This window comes from Suricata suricatta, chromosome 5 (genome assembly GCF_006229205.1).
Source record: "Suricata suricatta isolate VVHF042 chromosome 5, meerkat_22Aug2017_6uvM2_HiC, whole genome shotgun sequence".
In the NCBI taxonomy this organism is placed as follows: domain Eukaryota; kingdom Metazoa; phylum Chordata; class Mammalia; order Carnivora; family Herpestidae; genus Suricata; species Suricata suricatta.
The window spans coordinates 6,922,208-6,937,898 of NC_043704.1; the positions used below are offsets into that span (position 1 = coordinate 6,922,208).

Below are 15,691 nucleotides of genomic sequence, written 5' to 3' on the forward strand. Positions count from 1 at the left end.
TCGGCTCAGGTTCTGATCTTGTAGTTTGTGAGTTCAAGCCCCGCGTTGGGCTCTGTGCTGTCAGCTCGGAGCCCGGAGCCTGCTTCTGTGTCTCCCTTGCTCTCTGCCCTTCCCCTGCTCGCACTCTGTCTCTCTCTCTCTCTCTCTCTCTCAAAAATAAACATGAAACAAAATTAAAAATAAAAATGAAAATAATTAGTTAAAAATTATTATTATAAAGCTAAAATAACAGTTAAAAATAAAACTGATACCGTGGCATAGCAGAAAGTAAAGGAGACATTTCCGTTTTGGTTTGTGGCGATTTTAGGGATTTTCTTTTCCTTCCGTCTCATCTCTCTGCAATCGAATGCTAACTGGGAGAGGATAAAGGGGGTGCTTGTCGTGAGCGTCAAGGGAGGTGTGGACGTGGTGAATCACTACACCGCACGCTTGGAACAAACGCTACACTGCAGGTGAACTAATTGGAATTTAAATAAAAAGTTACAGAAATGCTAACGAGGAGACCACAACAGCTGACGCCAGAGAGTTGGAAACGGCCCCAAGTTCAAGTTCTTTTCTTTTTTGTGCTAAAAGTATTAGGAATTTTTTGGCCTTATTGAGGAATAATTGACTGATAACAATTGTACACACTTAAGGGGTGTGACCTGGCCTTTTGACACACGCGCACCCTGTGAACCGGGGACCATGGTCAAGCTCACAGACGAGGCTGCGCAGAGACTGCTTTCCCTTCTTCCCTTCCTTCTGCGCTGGGGACACCTGAGGTCTCGCCTCTCAGCAGATCTCAAGTGCACAGAACGGGATGTCAACTGGGTCACCACGAGTGGTTCTTGTGTTTCTGTTGCGACATTTAATGGCCACAGAAAACAAGGCAACGGATGTAGAAAGTGAACTGACATTAACAATACGTGTGCGTTCACTCTACATGTTCAAGAACATTCTTGGAAAAAGAAAGCGCTCCGAGCACACGTGAACGTTTCCCACAGGACGGGCGATATTCTTTAGTGTCAGACGTGCATTTGGCTGAAAATACTTTCTGCTCCTCCAGGTGGACAAATTGAAAGCGCATCAAATGTGTGTTCTGATCTGACACGGAAGACACACACGGCGTCACGGCCGTCTGCTTTGCTTATATAAGTAATCAGCGTGGGAAGTGAATAATCCCAAGTTAGGGCAGGTCTAGCCAACCACAAGGCCTGGCCCAGCAGTCTTGTTTCCGAAGCTGTTTCCTCCCGAGGGCCTCCCATGCCTGGACCCTGCGTGTTAGGTGCCCGAGAAGAGTGGCTGCCCACGGCCCACGGCACGTCTACACTCTGGAGCGTGGATCGCGTGGCTGTGGGAAAGCAAGGGCTCATGTCCCAACCAGAAATGGTTCCCAGGACACATCGCCAAGGCAGTCAGCGGGGCAGAGACCACTGGGAGGTGAGGACAGTAAGAAATATGCACACACGTATTTGCTTTTTCACATAAAAACTCTCCAGAAGGAGAAGCTAGGGACGCATATTTGTTACCTTTGAGAAAAACGTGATTGGCTAGTGCAGGGGCACATGACTGTGTGTGTATGTGTGGGCATGTGTGCAGGGCATGGGAGATTCAGTGTTCCCTGCACATCCTTTGGTAGCTCCTGACTTTGATCCGCTTGGGTATATTAATGCAAAGTGTTTAAATAAACACAGCTTAAACATCAAGAAGACAGGGAGGAGGAGGAGACTTCAGCTATCTGTCTGCTAGAGTTTGTCGTTGCCCACGTGCGTGCACCCGTGTGAAAGCACCAAAGCCGTCATGCCTGATGGCTTAAGCACACTCTGAGGTCGACGCCCCTACTCACGAGAATGGCGGCAAACATGCCGTCGCCAACACAAAGGCTGAACATTTAACGAGCAAGGGGTCATGGCCAAGTGCGGGTGCCCTCGGGGATACAGGCCAGACTGCGGTGGGAGCTGGTGTCAGCGTGGACACAGGCAACCCCACAGGCCACACAGAGCCGGGGCAGCCCTCCGCACCGGGGGGTCCCACACAGGTGCACGTGCTGGCGGGGAGGCCGTGCAGGAGGGCGTCCTGCACCCAGGACGGCCCAGGAGACGAGAGGGGCCCACTGCCTCTGCCCGCCACGGCCCATCCCTGTGTTTAATTTTTTTGTTGTTTATTTACTTATTTGTGTGTGTGTGTGTGTGAGTGAGAGAGAGAGACAGAGTGCAAGCAGGGGAGGGGCAGAGAGAGAGGGGGACACGGAATCTGTCAGCAGAGCCTGACGTGGGGCTCCAGCCCATGAACCGTGAGATCATGACCTGAGCCGAAGTCGGACGCTTAACGGACTGAGCCCCCCGGCGCCCCTAGTCTGCCCCACGTTTACGTGAAACCCTACGGAGTTCGGAGAAACCGGATGGGAAAGAGGAGAGCTGCTCACGAACGTTCTGGTGATGCCTCTGACGCCACAATTTTGAAATTTCTGTTTTGCTTCCAAACAAGCGGTTGTCACATACACGTGTCAGAGCACATGGCAGGAGCTGGGGGTGGGGACACAGCATCACAGCACCGAGGCCACGGTCCCCTTGGGCCTGGTCACGCTGCCTAACAGCTTCTGGGGACGAGGGCGAACTAAAAGCTTTTCGAGGCCAGTAAGCCGGCTCCAGCCGGGGCGGAGGTCTGCTGCCTGCGCGGTAGACGAGGCTTCGGGCCTCCACCTCCGCCTCCACGCCGCACAGACACGGCCGGGAGTCCAACAGCCCCGGGGCTGTCCCCTCGGCCGGTGCCGGACTGAGGGCGGAGTCGCTCTGGGGTGGCTCTCAGGGCACGGGGCACCGCTGCCGCTCAGGCACCATTTCCCGTGACAGCCACTTTGCCACCCTTGCAATCACTTGTAACGACTGACAGAAAACACTAGAAGCACAGCCAGGTGCTAGCTGGGGGACAATAGATACACAGGATTGTCCACACGAGCCGTGCGCCTTTACATACATACATACACGCACACACATGCACACATACACAGCGTGCCCCCCGCTCCCCCGCCTTAAATACTGCGCCATGTGGTGACGCCCTGCGCCGGCTGGGGACGCACGGTCAGAGTGGCCAGTCCCACAGTCTCCCTGGGAGCCTGCTGTGTGCCGCTGGGCCAGGAGCACAACCTCTCTGTGCCCGGCTCGTCATCTGCTGTTAGACCAAAGGCACAGCCTCCGGAGAGCGGTCCAGCGGCCGCGCTGGCCGTCATGCCACGGTCTCTGGGGGACACAGGGGGCTGGGCACCCCGGGCAGAGCCGTCATGCGAGGTCTCTGGGGGACACGGGGGCCGGCACCCCTGGCAGGGCCATCATGCCACAGTCTCTGGGGGACACGGGGGGCCGGGCACCCCGGGGAGGCGGCCGCGTCCCTGGGCACATGCAGGCCTGTGACTCACCGCATTGGTTCTCGTCCTCCCCGCTGGGGCAGTGCAGGACCCCGTCGCACCAGTGCGAGGGGCTGACGCAGGTTCCCGAGGAGCCGCACTCGATCCCAGACATCAAGCACTTGTTCTCCACTTGCGGAGACATGGGGGGTGGAGGGGACAGAGACCAGTCAGCCGGGACACCGGGAAAACCTCACGCATCCCCTCCACCCTGCGGGCGCCCGCTCTCCAAGCCCCAAGCAGCAGGAGAGAGAGCAGTCCCCCCTTCATCTTAATAAGGAGAACAGGTCCTTGCCACCGGCATCTACCAAAGGAAACAGGGCTGGCCATTGGCAGCACTGGTACGCCACTTCCGGGGGGCGCTGGGAGGGGTTCCCAGCCTTGGACTTGGACTTGGACAGCACTCTGACCTTCCGCAGGTGACTTCTGTGACCCATAAATGCCAGTCCGCTGCCCCGGGGCAGACGGAAAAGGCCGGGCTGCAGTTAATGAGCTGGTACAGGCTAGGTAGCAGGTGATGCCATGCAGAAACCCAGGGGACAGGTGGCCCCCGGGCAGGACCCAGCGCCCCACAGCACCGGGAACCCCGCCGGGGTCAGGGCTCCTCCAACAGCACGGGATTCTCACAACCCACGGGGCAGGATGAAGTGGGAGAGGGACTCCTACCAACTGGGACCATGAGGTAGGGGAGAAAGGCTTCGTGTGTCCCTGGCACCGAGCAGAAGCCAAGAGCCCCACCCCCAGAGGCCAGGGCGCCCCGCGAGGACGCTCCCCACACTCACGGAACTTCCAGAGCAGGACGGCGGCCAGCACCGCGCCCGCCAGGACGGCCCCCAGGGTGAAGGTGATACACAGCACTTTCTTCGTCTCTGCGGAAAGGGGGCGGGCACAGTGTGTAGCCTCAGACTTTTCTAGAAGTCGCACTCTCACATTTTACCTCTATTTGTATAGTACAGCACATCAAGAGATAATAACTTTTTAAAAGTTTACTTAATTATTTTGAGAGAGAGAGAGAGAGAGAGAGAGAGCAAGCGTGGGAGGGGCAGAGAGAGGGCGAGAGAATCCCAAGTGCAGAGCCGGATGCGGGACTCGAACCCACAAACTGGGAGATGGTGACCTGAGCCAAAGTCAGATGCCCACCCAACCGAGCCACCCAGGTGCCTCGTAATAAGTCTTTATACACTTAATTTTAAGAACGTATCCTGGGAGGTCTTAACCTCCTCCACACACTCAATTTTATGCTCTTTGGAGCACAAAACGATAGGAAGCCGCGGTATGAAGTAACATATACTTATGTCAAGGTCTTTTTTAAAAAGTATAATCTTAAAATAGTCAAATAAATGATTAATGTAAAAAGTTGCCCAAAAGAGGGGAAATGCCTTGTTTTAGTAATTACAGCATGGGGCACCTGGGTGGCTCAGTCGGTTGAGTGCCCGGCTTCGGCTCAGGTCATGACCTCACGGTTCATGGGTTCAAGCCCCGCGTCGGGCTCTGTGCTGACAGCTCAGAGCCTGGAGCCTGCTTCAGATTGTGTCTCCCTTTCTCTCTGACCCTCCCCTGCTCGCACACTTTATCTCTAACAGTAAATAAATAAATAATTATTTAAAATGTTTAAAAAATACAAGCATAGGACAGCGGTGATAATGTCCCCAAACTGTCCCCTCCCTGGCGTGGTGTTCAAGGTAGAATGAATCGTCTTACTCAAGGCAGTTCTGTGCCACAGACCCACAGCCTGCTTCACATTCTGTGTCTCCCTCTCGCTCTGCCTCTCCCCTGCTTGAGCGCTCTGTCTCTCTCTCTCTCAAAAATAGACAGTAAAAAAAAAGAAAAAACGTAGAGGTTGAGAGACAGAAAGAAGGACCGAGAGCCATGAGTGAAGGGTGAGGGAAGGCGAGGGAAGTGTGGGCAGAATTAAGGGTGGCAGCGCCGGGCTCTGGGGACGTCACATGGGGGCCTCCACAGCACGGGTCACAAGGACTCATTTCTACGCTTCCGGATGTGCTGGGGGCATGTGCAAATCCGCGTTACCAGGATTCTTGCCCTGTCCAAGCTGCGTGAGCATGCGTGCTTGCAGATAAAAGCGCCGTCGACAACAATGTTCATCCTTTGGCCGCCAGTCCTAGTACTACGGACATGGTCCACCGCCGTCCTTTACCTGCGCGGGACTCTGCACGCCCAGCAGCCGGCACTAAGGAGCCCGGAGCCAGGAGATGAAGGAGAGAGTGGGCGGCAGCAAAGGGACAGCGAGGGACTTCGAGCCTCCCCCTGCTCCGCGCCTGCTCTGCCCGGCCCGCAGCGTCCTTTATTTTATTTTATTTTTCAATGTGTATTTAAAAAGTTCTTTAAGGTTTATGTTATTTTTGAGATATATATATAGGAGAGAGAGACAGAGTGTGAGCAGGGAAGGGAGAGACAGAGCTCGAGCAGGGGAGGGTCAGAGAGAGGGAGACACAGAATCGGAAGCAGGCTCCAGGCTCTGAGCTGTCAGCACAGAGCCCGACCCGGGGCTCGAACCCACGAACTGTGAGATCATGGCCTGAGCGGAAGTCAGACACTTCACCGCCTGAGCCCCCACTCGCCCCAGGTATTTACTTATTCTGAGAGGGAGTGTGTGTGAGCAGGGGAGGGGCAGAGAAAGAGGGAGAGACAGAGAGAATCTGAAGCAGGCTCTGCGTTCGATCCCACAAACCAGGAGATCAGGACCTGAGCCCAAGTCAGGAGCGGGCTGGTGGACAGACTGAGCCACCGGGCGCCCCGCCCTGTCCACAAGGTCGCTAAAGCTGCGAGGCACTCCGTGTGACAACTACACCGGCCGCTGCATTCGCTGAGCACAGAGCCCATGTCCAGCGTCTCAAACCAACTCGCTGCACCCAGGGAGCCACACCGAAGAAGGGGTGGGGGAGGGGTTCCGCGGCTTACCGTCCTTTCTACATGACCCCTCCACAGGCCCACAGGCAAGAGCGGGACAGGGACAAGGCTGGGACAGGAGGGCTAAGGAGAGTAAGTGGAGGGCTTTGCACCCCAGAGGCTCCCAGAGGACCCAGGGCAGGAGGCGGAAGGGCGAGGGGATGGGCGTTGACCAGCCCCAGCAGATGGAGGACGGTTTGTGACAGAGCCCACTGGAGGAGACAGACCCCAGCCGGTGCCGTTGCAGGAAGTAAATGCAAAGGGGTCCTACTTGAGGTGCACACCATCCCCGGCGGGGACTTGGGCTGCGTGGGGCTGCTGGGCGTGGACGTGTGCGTCAGCACCCGGGGTGCGTACTGGGGCACCGTGGGTGGGTAGTATGGAGCCGGATACACTGCATAGGCGCTGGGGACTGCAGCGGGCGGCGTGGGGTACAGGCCTTCAGGCTGGTATCCGTGGTTTTCATAGTAAGGTCCGACACCTGCCGGGGGCCCCTGAACAATGAGAAAGAAGATGAATCACACAAAATGCCAATTACCCTCAAGATTACATGTCCATCCATGGCCCTTAGACAAGGCACTGAAAAGGCTGCTGCACATTCCTGTCGGCCCGAACACAGAACCTGCCCAGAGTAAGAACCAGCCAGAACTTCCTATTTGTTGTCAAGAGCTTTTGTATTTGTTTGGTCACTAATTATATTTAAAATGTTTTTAATGTTTATTTATTTTTGAGAGAAAGAGAAACAGAGCATGATCGGGGGAGGGGCAGAGAGAGAGAGGGAGACACAGATTCTGAAGCAGCTCCAGGCTCCAAGCTGTCAGCATAGAGCCCGACGCGGGGTTCAAACTCACGAACTGTGAGATCATGACCCGAGCCGAAGTTGGATGCTTAACTGACTAAGCCAACCAGGTGCCCCGCTAATCATTTTTTGAAGTAAAGAGAAAGTAATGGTTAACACTGAGATTTAGTAAAAAAAAAAAATGTGTATGTAGAAGTCTGGGAATGGGTCAACACCCAAACCCAGGGAGCAAGTATGACTCATGTACCCATTTTGCATAGACAAACGTGAGTAATAGAGGCTAAGAAATTTACCTAAAGGTCCACACTATCCATCTCTTCTCAAAGTTCTTTTCTGATCTCTTCTCTTACAGAGAGGTGTTGCCATTCACTAACGGACGTTTAAATAGTTTGCAGTTGGGGGCTGTGGGCGTGCACGTGTGCGGGGAGCCCGAGGGGTCTGGTATCTGCCCCCCCCAGCCCCCAAGGGGAGCCATGGGGATCTCAGCGCGTAGCGCGTGGAAAGGGCTGCCCCAGCCGGAGCTTTTTTTCAGCTCCATCGTCTTCTCCAAACGCCCTTCTCCTCTCCCCCTGCCTAAACACTGCCTCCTCCCTGCTGCCCCTTCAAGCCCCCAGCCGGCCTCTCTGGAGCCCACCGTGTCCTCTGTTTCCAAACCTCCTCGATCGCCCGCGGGCTGGGAGCCACATGTGCCCTCCCGTCCTTCTGCCCACTCATTCATTTCTCCTCCCGCTTCTTGCTGACCGTGGCTGCTGACAGGACTGGCGTCCCGAGCAGACGCAACCTGACGCTTAGCACTCTGAGTGGGGCCTCCAGGGAGACGAGATTGTCCAGGAACCAGCCGGAGGCGGGCTCTCAGAGTTAACCTCTGCTTAATAACTCACTGAGGCTCTCCTTCAGTCCAAAGATCGTAACTCGGAACCAGAGGGGCGGATAGAAAGGGAAACAGTGTAATCTCTAATCTAAATGGGGCGCCAGAGGCAAAAAAAAAAAAAAAAAAAAAAAAAAAAAAAAAAGGAGCATGTGTGTTTGGTCCTTATCAGAGCATCTAAGAACACTTCGTCCCACCCAGGGAGGCAGTACCGGGCACGGCGGTCTGTCCCCGCAGCGCCTTGTGCGGTGGGCATGACATTTTAAGAGGATCCGGTGAAAATAACTATAAAGGTCTCTTCTCCAGACGGAAGATGGTTGTTACTAAAAACCGCTCTGTATCGAATGCACGCATTCCCAGGTATAAGGTAAATCAGTGAGATATAATGGGGAACAAAGAGACTGCGTTTGCCTCCCGCGTTGTTGGGGGTGGGGACGTCCGGGGACAGGGATGGTCAGCCCCCTTTGGGTCGCAGGCTCCTCCAGTTTATCAGGACACCCAGCCGCACAGGGGTCAGGACTTGCTCCCTCACAGCAGCCTCCTGCCCCGTTCCCTTCCGCACATCTTATCCCCAAACCCACCTGCAGGGCAGGAAGAGAAGAGGCCCCACTGTGAGCAGTGCACATATCCCACAACTGTCCCCCAGCTCCGAAGCGCTCTCATGGGGCGCAGCTGCTGTGTGCCCGCACCCTGACCCCTCCTGCCCACCCTCACTGAGAGCGGGCCCTGACTGGCATCCAGGGGCACACATTCCCTGCAGGCCGCTCAAAAAATGCTGCCCAGCACACACCCGGGAACATAACCGCGGGAACTGAGGGCACAGAGAGAAGGCTGGGGAGGTAATCATTAACCACTTACTGAGTTTAAAGCCATCCTGATTTTATCAGCAGCATCAGGTAATGGTAGAGATTTGGAACGTTCAAGATGACCTAGAAGACAGAATGATAAGACTGTAGTATTTCCACACTGACCAGCTTTTAGGAGACACGTGGAGAAACTCCTAGAAGACTTCCTAGGTGAGAGTTAGCGCTCTCCAGAGAAAACGGCAGTTTTACAGGTTCACCTTGGCCCTCGCCTTCGCCGGCCTCTTCCCCACACAGCACATGTGGAAGGAGCCCGGTGCTGGCCTGCGTCAGGGTCCAAGGTCAGCAGCACTTAACGAGGTTCCGGCCAGAGGCCGGGACATGCCCAGGCCGCCTCTTGCAGTAGAAGGAGGTGTGAGGGGCCTCCCAGACCCTCAAGTTCAGGCCAGGTTGACGGTGTGCCGAGACCTGGGGTCAGTGCGTGGCCACATCCTTCCTGGAGGCATCACTGCCCCAGGGCCCAGGCCTCTCTGAATCTGGGACAGAAATGGACGTGGAGCTGGGCACGGTCCCAATCGGGTGAGGAGTTAATGAGGGGGTCCAGGGGAGCAACAGCAGGCCTGGAGGTGCTCCCTCCCTCGCTCCGAAAGGGCCCCCCATGGAGCAGGTGGTCCAGAACTTACTACCAGAGGGAGCTCACCCCGGACTTGCTAAACAAGCCACATGGAATCTGCCACTTCCCAATAAACACATGTTAAAAAAAACTCTGTAAAATGCGCCCATGACACCACATACTACCCCAAATCCAAAAAAACCCCAAAACGACCCCACAAGCTTCCAGAACTGGCCATTTTGATAGTTTCTACGGTCAGCAGTAACGAGAAGCAGCACTGCTCTTCCCAGATGTCTACACACAGTTGACAGGACTTTCTGGAAAAGGCGTCCACGTGGAATACTCTGTAGGAAAGCCCCCACTCTGGCATCACTCTGGCTTCTCTCGGCGCCCCCCTGCTGTCTTGAAGTGACCAAAGAATGCTTCAAGGAATGGCCCCCCAAGCCCTCCACCCACAGACCATGTTCCCAGTGAGAAAGTTCTGGGCTTCCTACCACGTGTAAGAGCCCCGAGTTGGGCTCTGCCTGACAGCGGGAGCCTCTTGGGATTCTCTCTCTCTCTCTCTCTCTCTCTCTCTCTCTCTGCCCCGCCCCCACTCTTTCTCTCTCTCTCTTTCTCAAAATAAATAAGTAAACTTAAAAAAAGGACCCACCGGTCCTCCGCGCGCCCTCTGGAGAACAAGGGCTCGGAGACTCGCCGCCCACACCGGTACCTCCGCTCCCCTCCGGCCTGAGCCGGGGAGGAAATCACGCCCTTCCCTACGGCTGCTTTCCCAAGCACTCTGCGAGGCCAGCCTCTCAGCCCTGCTTTCCGGCTCCCTGCGCCTCTGAGCTGTCTCACCAGTTACAGGTTTGGGTGAAGTTTCAGGAAATGAAAATTCAATCCCTCTGGCGGCTTTCCCAGCGGGAGAGCCCTCTGAAAGGAATGATCCGTCACTGCTGGAAATCCACGCTTCGGATTTGTTCGAGATCCCAACAGTGAGAGGCAAGGACGCCAGGGAAGGAAGGGGCACAGGGGGCCGCAGGAATGATCCAGTAGAGGCCACAGGACCCAGAAGTCACGACGGGATAATCCTGTCTCACCCAGGGGTCTCATGACCCACCCAACCTCAGAGCCGCCCGGATGAGCCGCCGTGGACTCGGGGACCGAAGTTGGGAGTCGCGCTGCTGTGATTGTCTCTGGCTGGAGAGGAAGGGGCTGTGGGACTGGGTCTGGGGGAAGCACCGCCCAGAGGCCACCCAGGGCCCGCTTCGTCTTCGAGACCGGCTTTTGCAGAAATGACGTCATGTGTCACAAAACCACACAACAACGCAAACACAAAACCCGGTGCGTCTCCACAGCCTAGCAGGTCCCTTCCGCTGGCGTCTGAACAGAGCAAGACCGCCTAGATGGTGAGAGACTACCCGTTCCTCACACTTTCCTTCCTGTCACTCAAAGGACACAGGTGACTGTCCTCGATTCCGGCCAGTGCTATAATGAAGCACTTTTTCTCTAAGTGACAAAAGAGCCAGTGTGCGGCCACACCACCAGCCCCGCCTTGTCCTCGGCCAGCTCCCCACACGGCGGCCACGGAAAGGTCCGCTTGAATCACACAACATGACACGTGGTTCAGGTCACTCGGGACTCTCTTTCCAGAGAGCTGAGTCCCCCCGGCACCCGTCCTGCCACCGCTCGGCAGGACCGGCCACAGAGTCGGCCTGCAGCCCACGCCGTGACGAGGCGATTTCCAAACGGCCAGTCTCGTCTTTGGAAGTCTCAGAGAGCATTTGCCGGAAACTTATTTTGAAGCCCACCAAACCAGCGCCACCGAGGTCAGCCTCACCGACTCCCACGCAGGGGGTCCGGGACGGTCCCCATCAGGAAGTCTCTGCCCACCTCACCGCCGTTCATGCACCGACTGCTGCGCGGAGCCCCGCCGCGCCTTCCTGCTGCTTGGCGGTGTGATGGGTGATTCTTTGACCCCTGAACCCCTTCCTCAAACTTCGAAGCGGGCGACACCGAGAGACACACCTTGTCCAGGGAACAAACGGTCAGCCAGGGCCCCTTTATGCCTCCACCGTCGCATAAAGTCAGGCGATAGGAACAGACGCTCTCCGGTCGCGTTGAGGATAAAGTGCAGTCGTGGGGCGCCGGGTGGCTCGGGGATTAAGCGTCTGACTCTTGGTTTCCGCTCAGGTCCTGATCTGGAGTTCGAGCCCCGCATCGAGCTCCGCGCTGCCAGTGCAGAACCTGCTTGGGATTCTCTCTCTCCCTCTCTTTCTGCCCCTTCCCTGCTCATGCTCACTCTCTCTCTCTCAAAATAAATAAATAAACCTAACAAAACTGTTAAAAAAAAAAAACCCCAAAACAACCCCAAAGTGCTATTAGTTGCAAATTATCAGACAGGGGTGGGTTTAAGTAGCAACTCAACATAAACGAGTATGAGGCCACCGGACAAAAGGGCTATGCGGTGATTCACACGGGAACGCGACCCCCACACACACAGAGACAGAGACGTCACCTCAGAGAGGGACTGCCCGTGTCCTCCAAGTTTCTTTTTCTATGAATGCCTCATTGTCCTGGTTGAGATTACAAACTTTTTAGGGCAGGAATTGGGTCGGGTCCTTTTTTCTTTCTTTCTTTTTTTTACAGCCAAGCTTTGTAGCATGTAAGAAAGCGTTCCGATATTTCTGGAGTTCCAGAGACCAGACGAGTAAGACAGAATCTGAGAGACAGAGCAAGCTGTGAAGTCTGCCCCTGGGCAAAACCATCTTCCGGGTTGAGGATGTGCGTGACAGAGAGGCAGACAAGAGGAGTCCCGAGACGTGCAAAGGCCCGGCCAGGGCTTGGAGACCTTGCCCGGGCCTCCCTGCGGAGTGGGCTGATAAAGAAATAGGGTTGTTTCAGGACCGAGTGTGTCTGTTTCTAGCACTGTGGCCAACACATGCTAGGCACTGGATGATAACGTCACCACAGCAGCTAAGATTTGCCTGCCCGTAGCGAAGGGACCGTCATGTGCGAAAGACATGCAGGTTTTTTCTGTGTACATCCAAAGGACGAAGCCGGAATCGGAACAGTCAGCAAAATCCGAACCCTGGGAAGCCAGATTTCCAATAGTGAACAAGTTTAAATAACCAACGAGTTGCCTTGGAAAGAACAGAGTTCCGCAAACTGAAGAACGTTGGATCTGATACTGGCAGGTGGGCTCTCCACAGGTATGGTGCAAGAATATTCTAGAATGGTTCGGAGCTTCGGCTGGGGGGCCAGGCACGATGGGCTTTCAGGTCAGACACCCGCAGAACGAAGGCCAAACCCAGGATCCTGGGGAAGAGGCTCCACATCCCTGAGTTCAGATCAAGGGTTGAAATGAGCTCAGGTGTGGGGTCCTGCCAGGATGGCCCCTTGCAGACCAGTGACCTCAAGGGACCCTGACGCTGGGTCTCGTGCATCACACACCAATAAGCAGTCATGAAGCCCAGGCCACCCCATCCTCCAGTTCAGCTCTCACTTGACAGTACTTCTCTGTCGAACGTCCTCTGGACACCATGGCCTCCGCTTCCCCCCACCCCCCTACCCCGGATCTACTCTGCCGTCGCACGGGCTTCCAGACCCCGCTACGGCACCCGCCCACATGTGGTGCCCTTCAAACGTGCTGTGCTCTCGTACCACACCTCTGCACCCTCACACCCGGGGGTGCCCACAGCTGAACTCTGTCCACACCAACAAGTCGCCCCGAGTTTCTACCCAGCAAGCCGTGTCCTCCTCCCCCTGGACTCACGTCTACAAGCCTGTCTTCTGGCCACCTTCCCTCTTCACAGCTCATATTGCTCACCGTCACGGGGCTGCCTGCACCCCTGCCAGGAAATCGGTGTCTGCCTTTCTCCCTCGATGCCTCTAAGGCTGACCGTGACATTTCCACACGTGCTGGTGCCTCTGCTCCGACCACGGTGCAGTGGCCGGGACAGACCGAGTCCCCGGCCAGCTTTGTGCCTATGGTGTCCCCCTCAAACTGCCTGGATGATCAGCCAAGCCCTTTGCTACTCCCCAAGACTCCACATGTACTTGGGGCCAGGAAGGCCAGAGCACAGAGAGCCCCGTACCAGACTCAGGCCTACTACCCCTGGAGGCTTACAGCCAGGGCTTGCTGGGATGGCCTTTAGGGTCCCCAGCCCCAAGCCAGGGCGGGACTCACAGTGCTGGCGCAGCTCAGATCTCCGCGGTCAGATATGTGATGCCCTTGCACCCCTTCCCCACAGGACACCAACTCATCCCAGGAAGTCCCAATGTCAGCGGGTCCCTGTGGGGGTGCCCCGGAAAGGGGGGGCAGAGAAGACCAGCAAAGGCTGAGAAGCTGTGGGAAGTAGGACGACCCAGGGGGGAATCTAGAACAGCAGAGGAAATGGACATGGACAAGCACTCAGACCCCAAGAGCCTCTCCAGACCCCCTTCATTCCCCCACCGAAGGCCGGCTTCCAATCCACAAGTAACCGCACCGACACTAGCTTGACCCTGTCAATCTTCTTTTCTATTACCAAGGCTTACACTTGCCTCCGACCCCCAAGCTGGGATTTTCTGGAGAGCTTGGAAAAGTAGACACCTGAGCCCCGCCCCGCTGTCAGTCTGGTACGGCGACCCCGGACCTAAGACAATGACCTCTATCTCATTAGAAAGCTCTCCCAGGGCCCGTGCTGCAGGTTTGGACGGAAAGAGTGACAGCCTCCGGCCCGGGCTCCTGGCGTGTGCTTATCGGCAGGCCCCCAGGGGTCTGGGCTTCCCTGCCTACCACACATTGTTGCCAGAGTCCTGTCCTTCAGCGTCCCATCAGCCGGGAGCTGAGCCCTCCCTGCTGCCCCGCGGAGGAGTCCTGCACTCCTGCCTCGATGACTCTGGAAGACTCAGCACAGAGCCCAGGTGGGGCTGTGGGCAGGTGTGTATCGGGACGGGGTGGGGGGGGACCGGCCTGGCCCCCAAGCCGTAAGCCCCTTCTGCATGCGGGTTCCTTGGGCCCCGTTCTCAGCTCCTCACACCCTTGTCCACAGGCCCACACTACCTGTCACAGCCCTAAGGAGCCAGACAGCTAGGCTTCATCCGCAGGTCTTCCCAGAGCAAGCTGCTCACCTCTGCCTCAGTTTCCCCATAATTAAGTATGCTATAAAGAGTTCGGAATGACAGCAGCGGAAGAAAGGGCCCCGGCCACGTTCGCCATTATTATCATAACACCAGTGTGGCCACGTTGTCCCCTACAATTCGGTGACCGAGCCCAGGGCAGAGCGGCCACGGGTGCGAGTCCCGCAGGCTCCAGGCCGACTCCGGCACTGACCTTGGGAATGCAGAAGGGGAAAGGAGCTCAGGCCTGACTTATCCAAGCCAAGAACAAAGGCCACACTGCTCACCGGTTGGTATTTGAAAACAAAAAACAAAAACAGAGAGGAAGGAGTTGAATGACCAATCTCCTGGCCTAGCTTATCCACTGCGGGGGACCCCCAGACCCCCCACCTCCCCCACTCCGCCACAACTCTGTGCGGAGTGTTAGCTTGCTTGGTCTTGCCCTTGCCTTTCCTGGTCATCCCCACCTCTAGTAAGGTCTGCAGGCAGGCCTCGCCTCTGGAAAAGCTGGGAAAAGGAAGCGGGTGACTTCCTGGGGGCTCCTCCCCGTCAGGCCCGCCAGGCCCCCTCACTTCACCCGGCAGCAGCAGGCTAGAGCCTGAGCAATCCAGGTTCCTGCACCCGGGTAATCTCTGTCCCCGCTCCCGGCCCCCGCCCGCCTTCAGGGGAGGCTGGCAGCAGCCTCACTTCCGGGAGAACTTCCCCACCTCCCAGGCTAAGTCAACAACCCTCACTTCAGGGTTCCTAAACACCTTGAAACTCTGGCAGCCTTTGTAAGTTTCCATGATTCGGGAACCTTCCACACCTGGAGCTCCAGGAGCACGCTGGTCAGCGCCCCCGGGGGTGCCCCCATCTTAGTCCTGGAACCCAGGGGTGACAGTCTCAGGGGCGAGCCCCGCGTCCCACCAGGTGGACCTCCCGCGCCCAGCTATCACTTCCCTCCCAAATGAGCCACTAGGATTCCTCCGGACCGTGCCGCCGCCTGTGGCTTGGAAAAGGGATTTGGGCTTTGGGGCTCTGGGCCACCGCGCTGTGGGACGGCCGCTTCAGCACGGGCTCAGGGCGCCGGGCACGCAGATGCCCTCCGGGGTGTGGACGCACGACCTTTGGGGCCACAAGGCGATCTTGTGCCGAGCACGAGCGGCCGCGGGCAGGGCGCCCGTCCACAGACAGGCTGGTGCGCTCCGCCGCGCACCTGGGTTCGGAGCCCGGCCGGCGGCGTGCGGGGGACCGT

The 15,691-nt window shown here is 56.7% G+C and overlaps 1 protein-coding gene across 2 annotated transcripts in view; it reads right to left on the reverse strand.

Moving 5' to 3' along the window:
• TMPRSS2 (transmembrane serine protease 2) overlaps positions 1-15,691 on the reverse strand; it is a 37,360-nt gene that overhangs the window by 13,717 nt on the left and 7,952 nt on the right. For both annotated transcript variants that reach the window (XM_029938938.1, XM_029938936.1), the window contains exons 2-5: positions 8,815-8,885; positions 6,561-6,783; positions 4,165-4,251; positions 3,395-3,514 (exon numbers count right to left, since the gene is read on the reverse strand). In XM_029938938.1, the coding sequence (XP_029794798.1) occupies positions 3,395-3,514; positions 4,165-4,251; positions 6,561-6,783; positions 8,815-8,829 (445 nt within the window). In that variant the 5' untranslated portion in view covers positions 8,830-8,885. The remainder of the gene's footprint in view (positions 1-3,394; positions 3,515-4,164; positions 4,252-6,560; positions 6,784-8,814; positions 8,886-15,691) is intronic.